Genomic DNA, 24,090 nt, shown 5'->3' with positions numbered 1-24,090 from the left:
CAGGTAAGAACAGGTGGATCTTTTTTTTCCCTTCTTTTTCCAAGGAGACATTCTTAGATCTGCTCAGACGGTAGCATGGATTCTGGGAGATGCTTTATTTTGGGGTCCAAATCTAAACGGCAGACTTACTCAGGGTCAGGTCCCAAGTTGGCTTTATTAAGTTTTCCAAGGAGTTTTAAGAGCTTCTCAGCTTGAGGTGGCATTTTCTCCCACCCAGTGACAACATCTGGGGCTGCCCTTGTGGGGAAAGAGTGGCTGCCTCCTGGCCTTCTTGAGGGCTGGTTGTCCCTTTGGGGACAGAGGCTGGCCTCTCTCTTCCGGGGCTCTCCTGTGAATTTGAATAATTCGGTCTTATTCTCTCAGGGAGCATCAGTCCCACCTTTACCGTGGAACTGCCATAGGCCCCAATTCTCTCCTGGCTCTGGAAGAAACGGGGAGGCCGAGGCTGGCTGCTTCTTTCTTTCTCAGGGGAGGCCTCGAAAGGCAGCCCAGGCCCAGCAGCAGAGTAGGCGGTGGTAGCCCTCTTGCCCTTTGGAGGTCATGCTGAGCTCTGAGCAATGTCCTGATCGCCAGCTGGGTACAGATGGTGCTGGGCGAAAGGAGTGTCCTGGCAAGGACAATAGATAGCGCAGTTAGAGCAGACCAGGGTGGAAAAGCCCACTGGGCAAAGTTTTCAAAGTTTAAAAGGCCCCCTTCTCCAGTGCAGAAGTAAGCATCTTGCTGCCTCCTGTTTGTTTTGACCTGTAAAGCCTCTGGGTATCGCTCGTAGCCCAGCCCTGTGGTTTTTTGCCTCCATCCCTGTTCCCTGCAGTTGGAGTGAAGATCAAACCTTCTGGACTCTGCCGGCAAACCCCACCCCCCTTAACCTAGATTGATTTAGGTTTATCGAAAGGTTTTAAATTAAAAACTGGAGGGAGAGAGAAACCAGTTTGTAGGACCTGATCCCAAGGCAAGTTGCCTGAGTGGTAAGAAAGAAGGGGAACTCTACATACAAAACGGGAGGCGGAGGAAGCAAACAAACACAGGGTCAATCAAAAGGCACCCAGATGCCCTATGCACTAATCCTCAAAGTATGAGGAACAGATCCTGGCACACTGCTGCCTTTAATGAAACTTGGTGGGATGAAATGCAAGACTGGAATGTACAGCTAGAAGGATTTAAATTGTTCAAAAGAAACAGACCTAACAAAGGAGGAAGTAGAGTAGCACTATATGTAAGAAATAACTACACCTCTACAGAAACTGCCAAAAAATTTGGATGAAAACCTTCCTGAATACATTTGAATTATCATCATCAAAGGGGGGGGGAAAATGACATTGTCATAGGTGAATATTACAGGCCATCCAACCAGAGGAAATAGGTGAACTCTTTACTGACCAGTTAGCTAAAGTGTATGGGAAACACACTACAATCATAATGGGGACGTTAACCACTATCAACTGGGAGACAAACTTTGCACCGAGTGGGGGATCAAACAGATTCCTGACAAACCTAGCTGACAACTTTGTCTCCCAAAAGGTAAAGAAGATGACTAAAAGGCCAGTTATACTGGGCTTAATTCTTATTAACAGATGAAAATGATAGATGGGGTTGAAGCTCCAAAATGGGAACTTTGGATGTGAGTGAACATGTCACACTGGAATTCAGTATAATGCAGACACAAAGCAATAGAGCAAAAATAGAGTGTCTTAGCCTTGAAGAGGGCTGATTCCAACAAACTTAGAGCTTGGGAAATAGTCTGTGGATGAAAATCTTCATCTCAAGGAGCTTGGGAAACACTAAAAAATGAGATTATTAAAACCCAGTCCAATATAATACCACTGAAAAAGAAAAATAAGAGATCCAAGAAGAAACTAGTGTGGTTTCATAAAGAACTCTCAGATAATCTGAAAGACAAAAAAGACAAGTATAAAAAATGAAAAGAAGAACACATAACTAAACCCAAATACCAGCAAGTAGCCAGAATCTGCAAAGACAAAGTCAGGAAAGCTAAGGCTCAGTATGAACTTAGATGCAAGTCAAAAACAAATGTCAGAAATAACAATTTAAACAGTTTCACCATGTAAAAAGCAAGAAAAAAGTAAAGGAAATGATTGGCCCACTAATGAGAGAAGATGGCAAGGAGGTAACAGCTTTCGGGGAGAAAGCAGAACTGCTTAATTAATTTTTTGCATTTGTCTTTAGACAAAAGGGAAAAAAACAGGCCGACCTATCAAGCTGTACCATAAAAGACAGAATAGGAATGCAGGCCAAAAAAGGCAAGAGAAACCAAAGGCATACATATAACACAGTGGTACCTGGCTCAACAGTAGTAACTGCGAGAGGGATCTTGGAGTCCTAGTGGACAATCACTTGAATATGAGCCAGCCGTTTGCTGCAGCTGCCAAAAAAGCCAACACAGTTCTAGGCTGCATTAACAGAGGGATGGAATCAAGATCAGGGAAAGGGATAGTGCTGCTTTATGCTGCTTTGTTAAAACTTGGAATACTGCATCCAGTTCTGGTCAGCACAATACAAAAAAAATGTTGAGATTCTAGAAAGAGTGCAGAGAAGAGCAGCAAAGATGATTTAGAGCAGTGGTAGTCAACCTGGTTCCTACCGCCCACTAATGGGTGTTCCAGCTTTTATGGTGGGCGGTAGAAGTTTTGTCAAATTATCAAATTATAAATTTTATAAAGTAAAGTTACTTCCCTACTTTATAAATCACCGTGACTGTGGAACCGGTGGGCGGTTAGAAAATTTTACTACTAACAGAGATATAAAAGTGGGCGGTAAGTATAAAAAAGTTGACTACCCCTGATTTAGAGGGCTGGAGGCTTAATGGTATGATGAACGGTTAAGGGGACTAGGTACATTTAGCTTGTTGAAGAAAAGGATTAGGGTGACATGTCTTCCAGTCAGGGTGGATAAAAATCGATTTTTATCAAATTTATTTTAATAAAAAACTTTTGAAGTAAAAATCTAAAGATTTCTATTTAAGTTACATTAATAATTGAGTTTATTCAGCATAAAATGGCGCTTAGTTGTGTAGCACGAGGCTGCATATTCTGTAATGTTGGGACTGTCGGTGAGTCAGCAGTGGGTCAGAGGAGAAGCTGCCGTGGGACAGTGATGACAGTTGCTCTTTAAAAATTACGTTTTAAAAAGTAAAGAGATAGTTCTTCTGCGCATGCACGAAAATGGAGGGTTTTTGATTCTCCGAGGAATGGGGGGCTAGAGATCCTGAGCTAATGTGGCGCCCGGACTTGCCGCCGGTCCGGTCCTGCCTTCCGACTCGATGTTAGAATGCCTCGGCGACCGAATGAGACCTTTGGGCCTCGGGAAAAATCTTTGGTCGCCGAGAATTGAGTCGGGGAGGCGAACGGCGTGTGGCGGCGTCCATTTTGGGCGCATGGGGGCGGCGTCTCGGCCTAGCCAGTCCTGGCCGGAACAGAACAGCCGAAGGCCGCAACAAAAGGTCTATCAGTTACTTCCATCGGCGCGTGGGGGCGGCGTTCCATCGGCGCGTGGGGGCGGTGTTTCGATCTGGCCTGCCCCAGCGTCCCGGCCTGCTTCAGCGTCCCGGCCTAGCGTCCCGGCCTAGCGTCCCGGTCCGGCCTGTTCCAGCTTGTCCTAGCCTGCCTTAGTCATTTCGGCCTGGATCTTGTTTGCTGTCGGGCGGCTTCCTGGCGGCGGCGGCGGCTGTCCATTGGTTCCTAGGATTGGCATCTTCCCAGCTGAGATTTACCTATCGGTGAGGGGGTCTCTCCCACAGCCGATAAGGTCTTCCATCGCCAGCTGGGATTCTCCAATGGCGGCAGCTATGACTTTCCAGCAACGGTGGTTTCTTCTGCGGCGTTTCCTGCTGCCTTGGCCATTCTCTGCTGACTTTTGGAACTTTTGGCTGCCCGTACAATTCCAGCCTTGCCTGAGGACGTTGGTGGGGAAGATAGAAGTGGATGCGATCCTCGGGGATGAAATTTGGCTGGACTGTTCCGGAATGCCTAAGATGGGGCTGTGCCATGTGGAGGGACAGAGTGATGGAGGCGACAACGGAACTGGAGGGACGAGGGAGATATATTCTGCAGGCTGCGTCAACCCCTATTATGGTCTGTGTCATCTTGGTCCTGTGTGCTTTGAAGTGGTCTGTGATTGTCATCTATCAGACTATTTATTTTTATCCGACTATTGCCAGGGTTTTTTTGCCTGGATGACTGATTGTCGAACTTTTTTCCATCTTGCACCAGGCCCTAAATGGACCCAATTAAGCTGAAATAGTTTTTATTTATTTATCATCTTCATTGATCAGAGTCAATGCCACTGTTTAGCCGCCTTTTTCTCTATGAGATACTCACCTTTCGAACTTTTTCGCTTGCGAGATTCCCCCGCCTCGCAAGAATGGCCCTCCACGTTATTGAGGGCCTACCTTAATGAAGGGTCTTGGGACCCAGAGAGGTGGCATGCGGCCAAGAAGAACTTTCGGGGATTTTTAAATAGATTTTTAAATAAGGGTTTTCTAAGGGGAGGGGAGGGATATGACGGGTGGGGGGAAAAACCCGTTGGGGAGGGATCCAGTCCCTGTGCTTGTTCGCGGCACTATGGCATCTGGTCTGAAGGCAGAGGGGGAGGGGTTTGTTTCAGGATTAGAGGGTCGTTCAATCTGTACGGTAAGTGGGAGAGGCAGATATGGCGGAGGGGGGGGCCCGCATTGAGTGTTGGGAGCACGTGCTCGCTGTTTGAAAGTGATCACGTGCTCCGGCCCCTCAGTCCCTACCCGTTCCTCGGGCAGCCATGATCCTCAGAGCCTGGGTCTTCGGTTGATGTTATGTAATGCTCGGTCCGTGGTTAATAAAGCTCCCCTGATTTGTGATCTTATTCAGGGGGAGTCCGCGGACCTCATGGGCATTACGGAGACCTGGTTGGGCCCAGAGGGGGGGGTCCCCCTTGTTGAGTTGTGCCCTCCGGGTTTCCGAGCATTTCATCAACCGAGGGCCCAAGGTAGGGGTGGGGGGGTGGCGGTTGTTATTAGGGAAGATCTAGAGCCGAGGGAGGCCACTGTTCCTCAGATTGCCGGTTGTGAATCCCTCTTTGTGAGGTGGGGCCATAGGAATCAGTTGGGTTTGTTGATCACGTACCTGGCTCCTTGCTGCGTGACTACAGCCCTACCCGAGTTGTTGGAGGTGCTTGCCGGGGTGGCGGTTGAGACCCCCAGACTTATAGTCATGGGGGATTTCAACTTGCCATCGACCGGCTTGTCATCGACTGCAGCTCGGGAGTTCCAGGCTTCCATGACGGCCTTGGACCTGAAATGATGGCCCTACGCACATGGGAGGAGGCACGCTGGATCTAATTTATATCTCTGGACAGTGGCTAAATGATCTGGAATTAGATGATTTAGCAACAGAACCGGTGTCATGGTCAGATCATTTTCTCCTTCGCCTGGACTTTTGAACCGCCACTCACCATCACAGGGAGATGGAACCAATACGCTGGTTCCGTCCCAGGCGCCTGATGCACCCGGAGAGGTTCCTGACGGAGCTTGGGACATTTCCTGAGGATCTGGCCCACAGCATGGCTGAAGAACTAGTTGCGGCCTGGGAAAAGGCCGCGGCTGGAGCTTTGGACCGTGTCGTGCCTTTGCGGCCTCTGACCCGGCGCAGATCTCAGCCGGCCCCTTGGTTCTCCGAGGGGCTGAGGGAGATGAAACGCCGGAGAAGACGCCTAGAGAGTACCTGGAGGTCCAGTCGTTCCGAAGCTGATCGGACACTAGTTAGGTCTTATTCTAAGACCTACCTAGTGGCAATGAGGGAGGCGAAGCGTTCTTACGCTTCCACCCTCATTGCGTCGGCAGATAACCGCCCGGCCGCCCTGTTTCGGGTGACCGCTCTCTCCTTCATCAGGAGGTGCTGGATGACCCTTTGCAGGGACGTGCCGAGGAGTTTAGTGGTTATCTATACGATAAAATCGCTCAGCTCCGGGATGGTCTGGACCAAAATTGGGATGATCCAAGTGAGAGGGCGGAGCCACGTCTTGTCGAGTCTGTTTGGGATGAGTTTGACCCTGTGGCTCCCGAGGACGTGGACAGGTTGTTGGGGAGGCTCCACGCCACTACATGTTTACTGGACCCGTGCCCTTCCTGGTTGGTGCTGGCCACACAGGAGGTGACACGAGGCTGGCTCCAGGGGATTATCAACACTTCTTTGTTGGAAGGGGTTTTCCCTGTCGCCTTGAAAGAGGCGGTGGTGAGACCCCTCCTCAAGAAGCCTTCCCTGGACCCAGCTATTTTGGATAATTATCGTCCGGTCTCCAACCTTTGCTTTGTTACGAAGATTGTAGAGAGTGCTGTGGCGCGGCAGCTGCCCCAATACCTGGATGAAGCTGTCTATCTAGACCCGTTCCAGTCCGGCTTCCGACCCGGATACAGCACGGAGACAGCTTTGGTCGCGTTGGTGGATGATCTCTGGAGGGCCAGAGACAGGGGTTATTCCTCTGCCCTGGTCCTGTTAGATCTCTCAGCGGCTTTTGATACCATCGACCATGGTATCTTGCTGTGCCGGTTGGGGGGATTGGGAGTGGGAGGCACCGTTTATCGGTGGTTCTCCTCCTATCTCTCTGACCGGTCGCAGACGGTGTTGACAGGGGGGCAGAGGTCGGCCGCAAGGCGCCTCACTTGTGGGGTGCCGCAGGGGTCGATTCTCTCGCCCCTCCTGTTCAACATCTATATGAAGCCGCTGGGTGAGATCATCAGTGGCTTTGGGGTGAGATACCAGCTGTACGCTGACGACACTCAGCTGTACTTTTCCACCCCGGGCCACCCCAACGAAGCTGTCGAAGTGCTGTCCCGGTGTTTGGAAGCCGTATGGGTCTGGATGGGAAGGAACAGGCTCAAGCTCAATCCCTCCAAGACGGAGTGGCTGTGGATGCTGGCACCCCGGTACAGTCAGCTGCAGCCGCGGCTGACTGTTGGAGGCGAGTTATTGGCCCCAAAGGAAAGGGTGCGCAACTTGGGTGTTCTCCTGGATGAACGGCTGTCGTTTGAAGATCATTTGACGGCCATCTCCAGGAGAGCTTTTCACCAGGTTTGCCAGTTGCGCCCCTTCCTTGATCAGGATGCCTTATGCACAGTCACTCATGCTCTTTTCACCTCTCGCTTGGATTATTGCAATGCTCTCTACATGGGGCTCCCCTTGAAGTGCACTCGGAGGCTTCAGTTAGTCCAGAATGCAGCTGCGCGGGTGATAGAGGGAGCTCCACGTAGCTCCCATATAACACCACTCCTGCGCAGACTGCACTGGCTGCCTGTGGTCTCTCGGGTGCACTTTAAGGTTTTGGTTACTACCTTTAAAGCGCTCCATGGCTTAGGGCCTGGGTACTTACGGGACCGCCTACTATTACCCCATGCCTCCCACCGACCCGTACGCTCACACAGAGAGGGACTTCTCAGGGTGCCATCCGCCAAACAATGTCGACTGGCGGCCCCCAGGCGAAGACACTTCTCTGTGGGGGCTCCTACCCTCTGGAACAAACTTCCCCCTGGTTTATGCCAAATATCTGACCTTCGGACCTTTCGCCGCGAATTGAAAACGCATTTATTTATTCGCGCGGGGCTGGCTTAAATTTTGTTGTATTTTTAATTTATATTTTATATTTCTAAATTTTATATGAATTTTAATGAGTTTTTAGAATTTTAAATGTTTTGAAGTTTTTTCGGCCAATTGTATAATAAGTTTTTTAATTCTGTTTTAATTGTATATTGTATTGTTTGGGTTTTTATTTTGGCTGTACACCGCCCTGAGTCCTTCGGGAGAAGGGCGGTATAGAAATCTAATAATAATAATAATAATAATAATAATAATAATAATAATAATAATAATAATAATAATAATAATAATAATAATAATAATAATAATAATATAAAAAAAATCAAGCCTTTTTACTAGTGATTTAAATTGTGATTTAAATCAAATACACCTGCTCCAAGTGCTGGAGGGGCTGCCCCAGGGAAGAGGGCTTCGATCTATTCTCCAAAGCACCTGGTGGCAGAACTAGAAGCGACAGGTGGAAGATCATGAATGAGAGACGCAACCTAGAACTAACAAGCAATTTCCTGACAGAACAATTAAGCAGTGGAATGGCTTCCCTCCAGAAGTTGTGCCTGCCCCATCAGAGACTGGGCAGCCATTTGACCAGCATAGGAAATAGGGTCTCTTGCCTGGGCAGGGACTTGGAAAAGAAGATGACCCTACCAACTCTTGTTATTCTCTATTTGTCTTCTGGAAAAATGGTCTTTTTCCTCCAAGAGGCTTAGAAAGGTGGAGGTGGAGCCCTTGGGCAGGGAGAGGAGAGAGCAAAGGTCTACTCGGGAGCCCTGATAAAGGAAAACCATGACCATTCTGCTATTTCGCTACCAAGGGGGAAAAGGCCACCGCTTCCTGCTGTGGGTGGTGGCCCAGGGCTTCTCCTGCACTGCAGATAGAAACGGGCAGGGTGGGGTGGGGTTGGTTTGAGCTCATCCGCTACAGAAACGAAACAAGCCTCTGTGGGAAGTGTCCGGTATCGTTAGCAATATTACCTTATTTCCTGGTATGGGGAATCCAGGATGGCGAAATAATGGGATAAACACACCTACAACCATCCATTGGTGTCTTCAGCAGAGGAACAGAAACTGGAGGGGGTGGGATTTAAGGGGCAGAGATAATGCCAAGGAGGCGGGGGGGGGGAGGAGTGGTCAGGTGTGGCTCTTCAGGTGGAGCTGCCATCCACAGTTGTTGACAGGTTTGGGTTCTGTTTACTTCAAGAGGCCCTTATTTCTTGAACAGGATTTATACACGGATAATCCTCCACTGAAGCCGAATTTCCATTGCTAAGAGAGTTGTGCCCCATTTTGTCACTTTTTGCTGCAATTCAAGTGAATCCCTGCAGCTGTTAAAGTGAAACGTGGGGGGAGGGTTAAGCAAATCCGGCTTCCCCCATTGACTTTGCTTGCTGAGAAGGGGGGAACCTGCGACTGTCCTACCGCAGTGCCAGTTGCCACGTGTCTTTCAAGAAGAGATTGGACTGCCGTTTGTCAGAAATGGTGTAGGATCTCTTGCTTGGGTAGGGGGCGGGGTTGGACTAGATGTCCTACAAGGTCTCTTCCAACTTGGGTTAATCTGTAAAGTGTCCAAACTGACCCTGTCACTGCGGGCAGCCTGCAGCGGTCACAAGTGTGAAGCCGGTCATAAGTCACTTTTTTCAGTGCTGTTGTAACTTCAGACAGTCACTAAATGAGTGTTTGTAAGTTGAGGGCTACTTGCACACCACCTTTTGTAGCAGAAGGGCGACGAGGAGCAACATCTTTGTACACTTTTAAGAGCTCCATAGTTGAGTCTAGGTCAGGAATTTCTTCTGGGCTGTTGCCACTGAACTGGTGCCCCCCTCTTCTCCCCCACCCTCTGTGAAGGCTTGTTTCTTCCCAACTGCACTGCGGGTGGCATGAGAGAAGGTGGCGGGGTTTTCTCCAGGTGGCCCATTTGTCATGGGCTTATGGGGCTTCTCTTGAGGAAGGCCAAGGCAGAACCAACCGCTCTTGGTAAATGTGCTTTAAAACAGCGCTTCTCACTCTTGGCTGGGGATTTCTGGGAGTTGAGGTCCAGAGCTCTTAAAGCGGCCAAGGTTGAGAAACACTGTTTTTAAAGCTGTTTCCTTTTTCTCTCCCAATCCTAGGTTTCCTGGGACTGAGCTAAGAATTCAGCATCATGGACAATGAAGAAAACATGCTCCAGGAAGGTGAAGAAGAGGAGCTGGTAATTCCTTAATCCTGGTTTCTTTCCCTCCTCTCTAGCCCCCCCCCCCATTTAACTGCATGGCATGACACACACACACACACACACACACACACACACGCAGCTGCAGGAAATAGTTGACCAGAGATTGAAGGCTTCCTGCAGCCATTCTGAGCCCTCCCACAAAAACTGAGCCCACATGTTGACCAAGATCTTACCCGCCTTCAACATGCCCTCAACCATGGAAGTTCCCTGGGCAGCTTGGGTCAAGCTCGCTCTCTCTCTCTCTCTCTCTCTCAGCCCAGCTTACCTCACAGGGCTGTTTGGGGGAGATAAATACCCACGGAGACCATCTAGACCGGAAAAATCAATCCATCCATCCTTCCTTCCTTCCTTCCCCTCCCTCCCTCCCTTTCTTGAGAAGATGCAAAGGTCACAGCTCCCACAGGGGCTCTGGAGACTTTCTTCCCTCCAACAAGCTGCACCACCATCTCTAGGCATTGCCCCTCAGGGAAGCTCCGAAAGGGCTTTTCCCCCCCTCCCCCCCTACACAAAGACAGTGCCTGCAAGCAGGCCTAAAGGGCAGCTCTCAAAGGGAATCCTGGGAGATCCTTATGGGGAGTAAATGCAGAGTGGCCCAGCCGGGGCAGAGGCAACCTGATCCCCCTTCCTCCCATAGGGCAGCTCTTCAGAGACCATGGAGGTGGGGCAAAGTTGCCTTAACTTTTGGGTAGGCCTAATGGAGGGGATCCTGCCTGGAAGCCCCCAGGGCCGGGTGAGCCCCACTTGCAGAAAACTCCAACCAGCCCCTTGGCCAGTTGCCATGGAGACAGGTGCCCGGCTAAATATTGATTGAGGGCAAAGCACCTCTAGGGCAGCTCCATCCTCAAAGGAAAAGAGCATTGCAGGACCCAGCCGCTCAAGCTCATTTCCAAAGCGGTGGCCTTGGTAGGAAGGGCTGTGATGGCCCTGGAGGGGTCTTGCATGGCAGGCTGACCCCAGAAAGACTGAGGGGGCACCTGGTGGGGGGGAGGTCTGGGATGGCCTCAGGGCCTTTCAGAACCCCAGGAAGCTCCCTGGCTTCTTTGGCCTTCTTCCCAGAAATCCATGGTGCAGACTGTTTCATTGCCACTTCTGGATGTCCTGAATTTCCTTAGCAGAACCAGATCGTGGAATCCAGTAGAGTTCAATCCTTCTTTTGCTTCTATCTAATGGACAGAATGTTGGCAGACTGAAGCTGTAACTTTCTAAGCCGCCGCTAAATCTATCTGGAGAGATTCTAGGGTATTAACCCTGAACTTCATTTCCTCCCCACCCATCCAGTTTGGGATTCTTCAGTCTCTGGAAGCCTTTGGGTTGTCCAGGCCTTCCCCCTCTGCTGCTGCGGGTGCCCAATCCATCACTCGCCTGCCACCTTCCTTGTTGCTCCCACTGGGCCCTTCCTGGCCCCGCCCTGCAGTGGAGGTGACCTTGCAGCTGGGGTGAGGGGCCGGGCCCTCTTGTGCGTGGCCCAGGGCTGCCGCTTTGGGACACGGGGCTGCTAAGACTCGTCCTATCACAGCCCTCTCCTTGTACCACTTTCGATTGTGGCCGTGCCCCACAGATCCAAAGGGCCATCACTAGGTAACTCATTGTAGACGGCTTTGTCCCGTTGATGCTCTTAAATTTAGCCCCTTTCAGCTAGGAACCTCTTTTTGGGGTATTTGTGGATGGGATGCCTGGGGTGGGGGCACTTAGGGCTCCTGCCTTGCTTTCTCCCTGCTCTTCTGATGCCAAAATGGTATTGTGGGGGTGGGGGACAACAGTAAGACCACCACTCCTGTGCCAGGGCCACGAAAGCTCTTTAGGCTGGTGGCATCCGGCCCAAGAGCAGCTGTGAGCTATCCCCAGCCAGGCTGCTCTCAGGCCCCACCCCCCTTCCATAGGTAACCTGCTGGAGCTGCTGGACTGCCAGGCTCAGCCGCCTCTCTTTCTGTGCAGAAAATCTATGGGTACAACTTTTGCCGATGGAAGCTGGTCTTTGTGGCTGGAGGAGTACTGTGCTCAGGCGGCCTCCTTCTCCTCCTCCTCTACTGGATGCCGGAGTGGCGAGTGAAAGCCACCTGCCAAAGGGCTACGCTGAAACATTGCCAGGTGGTCCTGCTGAGAACAACCGTAAGCCTGGGCCCTGGGAAGCTGCGGCGGGTGGGATCGGCATCTCAGGAGGGTTTTTGGGTCAGGACTGCCCCTGTCTGGATTCAGGAATGGTTCTTAACACCGTCTGGGTTGCCCCTCGGGCCTTCTGCTTCAAGAGCCAGCAAGCGGTTGGACTTGCTCATCTTTCATCTTTTAATCCACCTTTTGATGATGTTGTTTTCCTGGCTGAAATGTTGTCAGCATAGGACAATACAGTAATAAAAAGCAGAAAACATAAAAGAAAATTGAGGTTAGATTAGACAATATGCTAGCACCTAAAACTGGGTTAGCAAAATGTAGTTTGTGGGGTCACATAAGTTAATAACGGCTTAATACTCAACATGCTAAGGCAATCACTAGGTCTCACCCAGTTAAAGAGCTGAAGAGTCTCAAGAAGGAGAAGGGGCAGTTGTGTTTTTATGGCTTTGGAAAGTGGCAACCATTTTGCGTGTTGAGTGACAGGAGAGTTGTGGAGTGAAAACATGGACAGGAGGATAATTTAAAGCTCAGGTGCTTAGCAAATACCCAGATGGAGCATTAAGAGAATTCAGTGGAGAAGACAAGAGGATGAACTTTGGCAGAAGCGCTTTAGAATTCACTTTGGTTTAGGCCTTTAGGAATTGGGCCTTTGGGTCTGCTCTGTCAGCGGACCTTCTCAGGCCAGGGGTGGCCACTGGTGGCCGCACCATAGTTGCTGCCCCTGGGAAAGGCTCTCTGGGCTGGCCTCTGGCTCCCTTGCTGCCTGTCCTGGGTGGCTCCCCCTTTGCTGCCTTGGCACAGAGAGTCTGCCCTGCATGACCAGGTGGCTCTGAGGGCAGGAAGAGGGATCTGTCAGGGCGGCCCAAGCAGGTCTCAGAGGGTTGGCAGCTGGACCCTCTTGGTCTCCTGTGATTACAGGAACCGAAATAGAAATGTGTTCTACCTTTTTTTCTTCCTCCAAAGGATGAATTCCAGACCTGGTTCTGTGCAAAGGTCCGCACGGTCTTTTCCCTGGGCCCCCACCCCTTACAGGCCCCCAAAGAGCTGGTCTTGGAGAAGGTAGCCAATGGCTCCAGCACTCCTTTATGCATCCCTCCCTCGGAAGAGAACGGCAACAGCGCCTTGGATGGCCTCTCCCAGGCCCCACAGCTCCTCCAGGTACCCAGCACGGCCAGAACAGCCTGGTTAGCCCTTGTTTCACGCAGGAAGCTTCCGGAAGGCTTCTGTGGGAAAAGGGGCTTCCCTGCGGGTAAACTGCCCCAGAGAAATGGGGTGAGGGAGGCAGCAGGTGGAAGGGTGTGGAGGTGTAACACCGCTGCCAGTGCTCCATCTGCCTATATGAACAGCACCGGCTGAGTCTCCCCCTGAAGCAGCAACCCGGCCTGTGTTTCTTGCCTTCCAGCTGCGCTATTTCACCCACCACAGCGTGAAGTATTTCTGGGATGATGCGATCCAGAATTTCACTTCCATAAAGTAAGAGAAGGACGCTGATGCTGGCAGCACGAGGGTTTCTCCCGCCTGGGCTGCCCTTTCACACAACCCTCCTCTCCCTTTCCTGCAGAGGTTTGGATGACTCCACCACCTGCGCTTCCATCCACCGGGAACACAGCACAGGGCTGACGAAGGAGATGCAGGACTACAGGTGAGCCACTGCAGGGAACATGGGGGAGGGCTGCCCGGCAGCTTTCCTCTCAGCACCAGCTGCTTTTTCCCTGCCTCTCGGCCACCAATATCGCCTCCCTCTCCCCATTTGGCTTCCACATCCTTGAGGCCATCCGGAGAGGGCCCAGAGGTGCCCAAGAACCCCTGCAGGACCCTCGGCCTCCCTGCCACTCTCTCTCTCCTTCCTATCTGCCAGCTCTTCCTCCTCCTGGCTGGCCTTCTTAGTGCTGGGTGGCTGTTTTGGGTAGCAGCTTCCAGCTAAATTTGTGCACTTTTTGTTTTTTTATCTCTTTTGGATGCAGGAAGATTTTCTACGGACTGAATGAAATTGCGGTCAAAGTGCCTTCCATTTTTAAGATGTTGATTAAAGAGGTGAGCCTTTTGCTGTGGAAGCGGAGTGGGGAATGGCTATTCTTGGCCGTCTGAGTCTTGAGAAATAGTTACCGGGGGTGAGGGGAGACTAGCAATCTCTCAGCTCCCCTGTCTCAGGCTGCTGCCTATGTGGGTTTCTGGGAGAATCGGTTGACTATCTCAAAAAGCAGACAGGGTTGGGTTATGCACAAGAACGCTCCAAAATCTGTGTTGGGGCATCTCTTGTGGGCCAGCCTGCTTTTAATTTGCTACGTCATCTAAAAATGTTCCTGCTTGTTAAGCAGAGTCTGGTTGCTGTGCTTCCAGGGTCCTGGAATGGGAAGAGGCCAGACAAGGACAGAATGGTTGGGGGGGGTGGGAAGACTGGGCCATCACTCTGAGTGAGGTCTTTGCAGGTTGGTGTAGTGCAGGGGTGGCAACTTTAAGACCTGCGGACTTCAGCTCCCAGAATTCCCCAGCCAGCATGAAACACTGCTGCAGTGTCCAATTTCTTTTTGCTTTTATTGAATGAATTTTAAAAAAAACAGAGAGAAGGAAAAATAACAATAAAGAAAAAGGAAATTAAATTAAAAATCAAAAGTAGGATATATGTGCACAAAGGCATTTCAGTAAAGGTTGTCTTTCCTTACAATCAGTCTATAGCTAATCTATTTCAATACCGGAGTCAGTCCTAAATTGCTAATATCATCAACTCTGCAAGCTATTGAATAGCTGAGGCCCTTATTTATCTTTCCCGTGCTGGAGAATATTTAAGTAGGACACAGAGAATCCATTTTTTTTGTCCAGGTGCCAGTTTTCACACAATAAGAATGTAGTTCAAAAGGATCTAATATTAAATCTTGTCTCAAATTGAGCCTTAAAGCTTTTGGGACCTGCAGCATTTAAGTGAAACATTAATCTCACTGGAAGATATAACTTTTTGTTGAATAAAGTGCTGTGTAGCTTCTGCTGAGACTTTTAGTACTGATGTTAGCATCTTCCCAGGGAAACAGCTGAAGACAATGGGAACTGAACTCCTGTTATGTTAAAGCTTGCTTATGGAACCCATCCATCACAACAGAAATGTATAAAGTGCAATTGGTTGTGTGTGTGTGTGTGAGAGAGAGAGAGAGAGAGAGGGAGGGAGGGAGGGAGGGAGGGAGGAAGCTGAGAATGCCAGAGCTCCAGGCTGAGACTCAGCAGACACTCTGGCTGAAAACTACGCTTGTCCTTTGGGATTTAAAAAAAACACAGCCATTTTCCTCCCTCAAGAGCCCACAAATATGGGTCCTACCTTCCACCCAAATGACAGCTCTCCCCACCCTCAGAATTCCTGTTTCCTAGAAATAGTGCTTGGACAAGGGACCCCTGCGGCCCCTCCTTGTGGTTGGGGCTCTCGCAGCTTCCCCAGGGCCACAGGAATTGCCCTCTGCGACCTCCACCGTGGTCGGCTTCTGGCAAGCAAAGCCAATGGAGAAGCGGTGAGAGATCCCAGGTGGAGACCACCACTGGACGCTGCGGACATGCAAGGTTCGCCTCATGGTGGCAACTGGAACTGCTGCAAATGCCATGCGTGAGCCAGCATGGCCATGCGACATCAGCCCCCCCAACAACCGGGTCGCTCAGGGACGGAGTTCCCAGGCCCTTTTGTCTCTGGAGTAGCTGTCTTTCGTCTTGATCTCAAGAAGACTACCAACTAAGATGCACCATGCGAACCTTTGAGAGGGCCTCCAAGAAGAGTTTCCACTAAAGGGAGTCATCCACAATTTGGTGCTGTAAGATATACAAAAGGTCTAATTCAAGATGTGAAATACCAGATTCTCCCCTCCAACAGACAGCTGCATGTATTTAAATCCCCACAACCATTTGTGAAATGTTGAACTAAACATTAGAAAATGCTTCGTAGATTGCCTAATGTGTGTGTTTGAATTCCATGCTGGGTCTCTTAACCCTGAGTAGCGAATTCAGCATTTGGACAACCAGGTGACGCAGGGGGCTACTTTCACTCCAACGCTAGTTTCTGTTTTTCTCTCTCTTCCCCCCTCCAGGTCCTCAATCCTTTCTACATTTTCCAGCTATTCAGTGTGATCCTCTGGTGCACAGATGAATATTACTATTACGCAATCGCCATTGTGATCATGTCTCTGATCTCCATCGCCAGCTCTCTCTACAACATCCGGAAGGTGGGGAGTGGGACCAACAAGCCCTGCTGGGGCTTGGTTTCTTTTACTCCTGCTGTGCATGATCAGCTGGCTGGGGTTGGTGCAACGGGCCAAGCTTAGGTTACTTTTAACTGATCAAGTGAATTGCAGGAATCCAGCCAGTTTAGGGCCCTAGGTCTGGAGGAAACACTCCAGTTGGTTACTGTGTTAAGTATGTTAGTATACAAACGCAGCCTTTGTGCTCCCAGCACATTGTGTTGTCCTGCCCTAAGCCATGGATGTGTCTGGTCTTGGAGGGTGTCCTTCCTTGGCATCAGTTTGCCTGAAATATTTCCCAGATCCTGCCATCATTTGGCCACCTACTTCGGACTGACCAAACCTCTGAACGTTCAGAGACATTTCAGAGGAGACGACAGTGATGTTGAAAAGCTTATGAACAGTTTTGAATGTTCAACATTTCTGCATAAATGAGTCAGAAATAAATATGTATAGTTTTAGATCGCTTTCTTCAATGATTAGATTAACAGGTCTAATATTTTTGACTAATTGGAGTCACTTTATCTGGTTTTAGGACTTGTGGGGAGAAGAGAGCACATTTCAGGTCATATTTATACAGAAATAATGAAAATTCAAAACAGTTCACAGACGTTTAAGCATCACTTCAGTTCTGAAAACAGAAAGTGCCCGTCGCGGGGGACTGCTGCTGGGACCTGTTTGGGTCACCCCCATTAGCAGCGTCCGCAGAGATTCAGACAGAAGGACTGTGCTGGACCCCTGGGTAGCCTTCAGGAACCCCCAGAAGTAGCTGACAAGGATGGCGTCTGAAGGGCTTGTTCCAGTGAGCTTCCTTGAGGATCATCCTTAGCTCACAGCAATCAATCAAATTGCAATAAGATTAATAAGTGATTAAGATAAAAGATAGCGAGCACGATAAAGCGAAAAGTCTTGCCGAAGTCCTGGGCAATCAGCCAATTCTTCACATTATTTCAGAATGTGTCTTCTAATGCTCCCCGCCCCCTCCAATTTGTCTGGTGCTTCAAGACTTTGTCTGGGGTCTTGGAATTGGTGCCACATCCTTCTGAGGGTGCCAGGCGCCACCTCTCAAGCGAAGCCCAAGGGAGCTTTTTAAGCTCCGAACGGGTGTGTGTGTATGTGTGTGTGGTATCCTTTGAAAGGCAGACCAGGACGATGGTTTCCTCTGCAGACTCAGTTTCTAGGTGCTCCTTAGTTCATCGCTGAATTTGGGTTTCGGGAACAAAGAGATTAGGTCCGTCAGCTGCTTTGGCCACCCCTGGAGGCCTCGGCCAGCTGGCCCAGAGGACGTGGAGGTGCTCTGCTTGGGCTGAAGAGAATCCCTCCTGGAAGCCTCCCAGCTCTGCTGGGGATTCCACAAGAGGCAGAAGGGTTAGGCAGACTGGACCCTGAGAAAGCCGGCGGTCAGTGCAGAAAGAGTGCAGGATACTCCAGCTACACAGGTTTTGTCTGCATCTGTAGGACCCTGCAGCTCCAAGAGAGCGGGCTGCCACCTGGGGCAGTCCGGCTAATTGGAGCTGCTCCTCCTTCCGCCTTCCCCTTTGACTTGTGGGGTGGCTGGGATTGCTCTGTCAGGCTTGGGGCGTCTGGCTAGCAATGTTTTCCTCTCCTCCCTTCAGCAATACACGATGCTGCACGACATGGTGGCAGCTCACAGCATCATTCGGGTCTCCATCAGCAGAGCCAACCACGGTAGGATGGGCCGGGCAGTTTAGCTGGCAGGAAGGGAGAAGGCTCCAGAGGGGCATCTTTGGGGTTCCTGCTTAAGCAAGCTGCTGTGGGGGCTGGGGGGTGAGGGAGCTTTCCAAAGCAACAGGCCAACGCTTCAGAGCTGGGGTTGGTCTTGGGGCAGAGTGCCAGTCCTTGGCTTGTTGCTGCCAAGTATGCTGCAGGACAGGCTTCTCCATCGAGGGACCGTGACCCTTCCGGGGTGGGGGTCCCTCTGCCAGCCTTAGGCTCCTCCCAGAGTCTTTGCCAGCTGCTCTCTGCATCATCAGCCTCCGGGGAGGCAGGAGGCGTGAGGGGGTTGGGTTTTGCCTATTTTCAACCCTCTTGTGCCCTTCAGGTGTAGAAGAGGTTCTGTCCACGGACCTGGTGCCTGGAGACGTCATTGTGGTCCCGCTTAGGGGAATGATCATGCCTTGCGACGCGGTACTTCTCAGTGGCACTTGCATCGTTAATGAAAGCATGTTGACGGGTGAGTCGGAGGGGGCGCTCGCCCCGTGCCCAGAGCCAGGCCACAACACCACCGGTGGCATAGGCAGTGAGCGAGGCTCTCCTTCCCTCCTCAGGGGAGAGCGTCCCTGTCACCAAGACCAACCTGCCCAACCCGTCCAAGGACTGCCAGGCCCTGGAAGACGAAGTGTACAACCCGGACGGGCACCGGAGGCACACCCTCTTCTGTGGCACGACAGTCATTCAGACCCGCTTCTATACTGGGGAGCTCGTCAAGGCCGTGGTCATCCGAACAGGTACACCAGCACCGGGCGGGAAGGAGGGTCCGGGTCTCTTTGGGGAAGGCTGACTCCCATCCTTCCCCATCTCTTTCCCCCATCGCTGCCCCAATACCAATCAGAATAGAGGTGGGAGGGACCCTGGAGGTCTTCTAGTCCAGCCCTCTGCTCAAGGAGGAGATCCTAATACCATTTCAGACAAGTGGCTGTCCAGTCTCTTCTTTAAAAACCTCCAGTGATGAAGTACCCACAACCAGCTGTGGCAACAAGCAGTTCCACTGGTTAATCGTCCTCCCTGTTAGGAAGTTTCTCCTTAATTCCAGGTTGTTTTTCTCCTTGATTAGTTTCCATCCATTGATCCTTGTCTGGCCTTCTGGTGCTTCGGAAAATAATTTGACCCCCTCTTCTTTGTGGCAGCCCCTCAAATACTGGAATACTGCTATCACGTCACCCCTAATTCTTCTTTTCTTTAGACTAGCCAAACCCAGTTCCTGCAGGTGTTCTTCATATGTTTTGGCCTCCAGGCCTTTGATCAGTTGCTCTTCTCTGAACTTTTTCCAAAGTCTGAACATCTTTTTTGTAATGTGGTGGCCAAAACTGGATGCAGAATTCCAGGTGTGGCCTTATTAAGACTTTATAAAGTGCTATTAATACTTCACGTGATTTTGATCCTATGCCTCTGTTTATACAAGCAAGGGTTGCATTCGCTTTTCGGGCTGCTGCCACTCCCTACTGGCTCATGTTTGTCCACTAGGACTCCAAGATCCCTCTCACAGTTACTGTTTTTGAGCCAGGTTTTGGCCAATCTCTACTTGTATGTTTGGTTTTTCCTGCCCAGGTGTAAAATCTTTCTTTTCTTCACACTGAATTTCATTTTGTTGGATAGTCTGTCAAGATCTTTTTAGATCCCAAGCTTGTCTTCTTGGGGTGTTAGGTGTTGCTGCCAGCCTCTGCCAGGAGGTCCAGCTCCCTCAGTGCCTATACATTGCTTGCCCCACAGCAAGGGCCCTTTGAGTGGCTGCCTGAGTGCCCTTTTTGGGGTCAGGACCTTCTCTGCCACAGACATGCATGAAGCCTGTGGGCTCCGGGGGGGTGGTGGTGGCAGCAGAATCCCTCTGGAGAGATTGCTGAATGGCTGTGCTGCAGCCTGTCTGGGTCTGGGTCACCTGGGCCACATCCCTGACCCTACCTGCCTCTTTTGAGGGTCTTGGCACAAGTGAAACAAGCCATGCCCTCTGACCTTCCGCTTTTGGTGAGGCTCCATGCAACTCTCCATCCCTCCTGAAAAAAGGAATGGCTCCTCAGAGATTGTTTTGATTTCGTAATGGAGGTCTTTCTTCTCTGCCCGCCTTTCCCCCGGATGATGAGGCTCAGTTCCTCCTTTCCCCAAGATTCTTCTCCCCCCCTCCCCTGGAGGGAGCTGCCCTGGGTCACCAGCTTCACCTGCCTGGGCCTCCGGCTCTTCTAAGGGGGCAGGAGCCTCCAGGCCCCCTTGGCAGTTTTTGGGCCAAGATGCGGGGCGGGCCTCCCTTCTGATCCACTCTTTGGGGATCCAGGCTTCAGCACTTCGAAAGGGCAGCTGGTGCGCTCCATCCTGTACCCAAAGCCTACCGACTTCCAGCTCTACCGCGAGGCCTACCTCTTCCTGCTCTGCCTGGTGGGTGTGGCGGGCATCGGGTTCCTGTACACCATCGTCATCAGCATCCTCCACCAGGTAGGCTGGCAATGCCCCCCTGCAGCAGAACCAACCGTGCCAGTGCTGGCTCAGTTCTCGTGGTCTGCCCTTAGGCAAGGGGCAAGGGGCTGGCCCGGGTGATGCCTCTGCTGGCCACAGAGCCACCTCCTGGGCCAGGCTTGGCTGCTGGCGCACCCAACAGGGCTGGGATGGCTGGCCGGAAGCTCCTGCCCCAGCAGCAAACAGACACTGCCCTCCCTGAGGCCTTCCCCAGCTCCAGCAAGGAGGTTGATGCCCAGTCCTCCTTCCAGGTTCCTGCCCGCATCATCATCATCGAGTCCTTGGACATCATCACCATCACGGTCCCTCCGGCTCTTCCGGCCGCCATGACAGCCGGCATCGTTTACGCACAGCGGCGGCTGAAGAAGGTCGGCATCTTCTGCATCAGCCCCCAGAGGATCAACATCTGTGGGCAGCTGAACCTCGTGTGCTTTGACAAGGTCCGGCCTCTGGCCACACTTTGCTGGGCTGCTGCGCGGGGGTGTGTGTGTGTTCATGAACTCAGGAGGGGGAAACCCCCAGCCCCAGCTCTTTTGCTGCCCTCAGGACCCTGCTGAAGAAACAGGGAAGGAGGGGGAGCAGGACCTGACAGAGCCCCCCCCCCAATCCTCTCTGCCCTCAAGCCTGCTCGGCCCCTGAATTGGGCGGGGTGGGGGTGGGGCTGCTGCTAGCATTTTCTCCCAAGAGCCAGCCTGACCCCTCCCAGGTGATAGGCAGTCCTTGATTTACGGCCGTAATGGATTCCAGAAATACAAACTTGTAAGTCATGTTAACTGGGTCACCACATGCATGTGCCCAATTACGACCTTTTTTGTGGTAGTCAGTAAGCTAACACTCCTGGTTAGATGAATCTATTACATCATTTTCTGCCGGAAATCAGGAGTAAAAGGGAGTTTCCAGCAAATAATAAAAGAAACGCTGAGGTTGTGGTTAGGTGACTGACTGCAAAGGGTTGCAAATGCAGAACGGTTGCTAAGCACCCCAAATACCGTCACATGACCGAAGGGGGGTGTTGGAACTTGGAAGCCAGTGGAGGCCCCTCCTCACTCGGAAGAGGCTCCCTGTATGCAGCCCCCTCCCCACTCAGCCAAAAAGCCAGCCTTGCTTTGCAAAAGCTCGGTGCCCCCCTCCCCGAGCTGTCCTTGGAGGGCTCCATGTGTGTGAACACCCCTCCCTTGTTTGGCTTGGGAAAGCCAAGGAAAGGAGCCGTTGGGGAAGTGGGGAGATAGGGGGGTGGGAGGAAGTCTGCACAGCAGGGGCCGGCAAGGAATTCAGCCCTGGCTGCTGTGTTGACAGAATCTGGGGAGGCGGGGGTGAGGTGGGTGGGGAATAACAGATGTGTGGGGGGGGAGAGCAGGACAGATCCAGGCCCCTCTCTAGGAGCTCCCAGGGAGCTGTGGGGGAAAGCTGGGAGACCCCTTATTGAGCTCTGAGGCTGCCCATCCTCTTCTCAGAAAGCTCTTGGACAGCCTTCCTCCCCTTGGGAGCCTCTGGAAGCAGGGTGGTGGTGATGTGATGGGTGGGCGGGGGCCGAGAAGAGATGATGCTTGAACTGGGGCCTGACCAAAGCCACTAAGCCAGGTGCCCCCTGAGCTCCTCTTGTCCTGCTCATCCTTCACCAGTCTGGGCTGCAGGCATCCTTGGGTATCAGCCAAAGGAAGGAAGGCAGGCTGGGCGAGGGGAGGAGAAGAGAAGAGAGGAGAGCCAGGGAGCTTTGTCTGCTCTGCTCTGCAGGGGGAGCAGGCACAGGCACGGCCTTCCCAGCTGCAGGGGGTGGGGTGGGGTGGCTTCTCTCGTCTTCCAGGGTTGTAATTGCAGTCCTGCCTCTTGGACACCTGAGAGGGAGGGGGCCTCGCACAGCCCCTCCCTCAACTTTGCCGGGGTGGAGGGGTGGGGTGGGGGGCAGCGCTCAATGCAGTCTCAGCCACCAGAAGGAGCCAGCTTCTCTCCACCCCCAATGGGTTGGTGTTTCCTGGCCAGATTTGGGAGAGTTTCCGTGGCTCTTCACTGGGCCTGGCTTGTCTCAGATCTGGTGTCAGGTCTGTGGCCCCAAAAAGCTGCCAAGCGGCTGGTGAAGCCAGGGGGTGGCCCTCTCAGCCCCACAGCCACCACTCTGCATAAAGTGCCCTTCTTCCCCCTAGACCGGGACCCTGACAGAGGATGGCCTGGACCTTTGGGGCATCCAAAGGGTTGAAAACGCCCGGTAAGTCAGAGAAGAGCAAAATCCTTGGGTGGGGGGCCTCCTGCTCCTCAGCCACCAGGTGGCCGGGACCCAACCTGTCCAGGGTTTGGGGTGGGCCGTGCAGATCAGCCCCCTCTCATTGGTCTTTGGGTTGTCATTTCCACTGAAGGGCGGGTGAAGAGGCGCCTTCCTCATCCTCCCTCTCTCTGCTCCATTCAGCTTCCAGCTGCCTGAGGAGAGCGCCTGCAAGGAAAGCCTGGTGCGGTCGCCCTTCGTGGCCTGCATGGCCACTTGCCATTCCCTCACCAAGATTGAAGGGGTGCTCTCCGGAGATCCGCTTGATCTGAAGATGTTTGAAGCCACCGGATGGGTGAGTACGAGGTGCCTTTCCCCACGGCTGCCTTGGGCTCTCCGGGCTCTGCGCTGATGGATGCCTCGGGGGCTCCGTTCCCTTCAGGTGCTTGAAGAGGCCACAGAGGAGGAAACGGCTCTTCACAACCGGATTATGCCCACGGTTGTCCGGCCGGCTAAGCAGCTTCTTCCGGACTTCAACGCTGGAAACAACAAGGAAATGGTGGGTCCCCTGGCTCCCTCCTCCTTTCCCACCATCTGGTTGGGCTGCCTCTGCTTCTTCCGGGCCAGCCGTGTTCCTACCGTGGCATCTTGGGTGGGGGGCTCCCACGTGGCTCAAGACCCCCTTGAGCTGCCCCTGCTGCTGGGGAGGCTTCTGTCCCAGGCAGTCCTGCAGAAAACTCTCTTCTCTTCTTGCCTTGCAGGAGCTGTTTCAACTCTCGGTGAGTGGTTCCCCTCCACCCCCTTGGTGGCTCTGCTGGCTGGTCGTCAAGTGCCTCTCTTCACCTGCCTCTTTCTTAACCAGGCCAGTTACGAAATTGGGATTGTGAGGCAGTTCCCCTTCTCTTCCGCGCTTCAGCGGATGTGCGTGGTGGCCCGGATCCTGGGGGAGAAGAAGATGGACGCTTTTATGAAAGGGGCCCCAGAAGTGGTCGCAGGGCTGTGCAAGCCAGCCACTGGTAAGCCTCCCCCACTCCTGGCTCCGGCTCCCCTGCCCCACCTCCTGGGAGAGGGTGGCCGGGGCCCTGCTGGTGTGACCCTCAGTCGGTGGCCTCTCTTCCTTTCCCAGTGCCTGCTGATTTTGAGCAGGTGTTGGAGGACTACACCCGGCAAGGCTTCCGGGTGATCGCTCTGGCTCACAGGAAGCTGGAGTCCAAGCTCAACTGGCACAAGGTGCAGAACGTGGCCCGGTGAGTGGATGGAGCTTTGGGCAGGGGGTGAGTGAGTAGTCCAGGCACTCCAACGTAGCCACTCTGGCCCAGAGGAAGAGGGAGCTGCTGGACCCCCAGCAACTTTCTTGGGGTCAGGCCCACATCCTGCCCAACAGCAGGGAGAGGAGGATGCCTGGCGGGTGCTCCATCTGCTCCGTCCCCTGGCGGAGAGGGGCCTTTTCCATTCCCCCCTCCAAAGTGGGTGACCCTCCCTGCCTCTCCGGCAGCTCCCCCTCCTCCTTGCAGCCGAGTCTGGGTGGCGTCCTCCCTCTTTGCCCCGGGTGTCTGTCGGCACCTGAGAGAGACCAGGGTCCTTTCAAGGCTAATGGGGT

At 52.4% G+C, this 24,090-nt stretch overlaps 1 protein-coding gene across 4 annotated transcripts in view; it reads left to right on the top strand.

Annotated features, from left to right (window-relative positions):
- Positions 1-24,090, top strand: part of ATP13A3 (ATPase 13A3) — a 46,724-nt gene that overhangs the window by 11,081 nt on the left and 11,553 nt on the right. For 3 of the 4 annotated variants that reach the window (XM_058187344.1, XM_058187343.1, XM_058187342.1), the window contains exons 2-19: positions 9,685-9,764; positions 11,724-11,897; positions 12,861-13,055; positions 13,300-13,370; positions 13,459-13,539; positions 13,862-13,931; positions 15,959-16,093; positions 17,725-17,797; positions 18,171-18,302; positions 18,397-18,576; positions 20,115-20,272; positions 20,545-20,733; positions 22,435-22,496; positions 22,695-22,845; positions 22,933-23,049; positions 23,252-23,269; positions 23,353-23,506; positions 23,617-23,737. In XM_058187344.1, the coding sequence (XP_058043327.1) occupies positions 9,717-9,764; positions 11,724-11,897; positions 12,861-13,055; positions 13,300-13,370; positions 13,459-13,539; positions 13,862-13,931; positions 15,959-16,093; positions 17,725-17,797; positions 18,171-18,302; positions 18,397-18,576; positions 20,115-20,272; positions 20,545-20,733; positions 22,435-22,496; positions 22,695-22,845; positions 22,933-23,049; positions 23,252-23,269; positions 23,353-23,506; positions 23,617-23,737 (2,129 nt within the window). In that variant the 5' untranslated portion in view covers positions 9,685-9,716. Of the gene's footprint in view, positions 1-9,684; positions 9,765-11,723; positions 11,898-12,860; positions 13,056-13,299; positions 13,371-13,458; positions 13,540-13,861; positions 13,932-15,958; positions 16,094-17,724; positions 17,798-18,170; positions 18,303-18,396; positions 18,577-20,114; positions 20,273-20,544; positions 20,734-22,434; positions 22,497-22,694; positions 22,846-22,932; positions 23,050-23,251; positions 23,270-23,352; positions 23,507-23,616; positions 23,738-24,090 lie in introns of those variants that run through there. The other variant, XM_058187346.1, reaches the window with a different exon arrangement.

The sequence above is a fragment of the Ahaetulla prasina genome, chromosome 6 (assembly GCF_028640845.1).
Source record: "Ahaetulla prasina isolate Xishuangbanna chromosome 6, ASM2864084v1, whole genome shotgun sequence".
Taxonomy (NCBI): Eukaryota; Metazoa; Chordata; class Lepidosauria; order Squamata; family Colubridae; genus Ahaetulla; species Ahaetulla prasina.
Note: the sequence above shows the minus strand (reverse complement) of the source record. Positions and strands in the feature narration are given on the sequence as shown.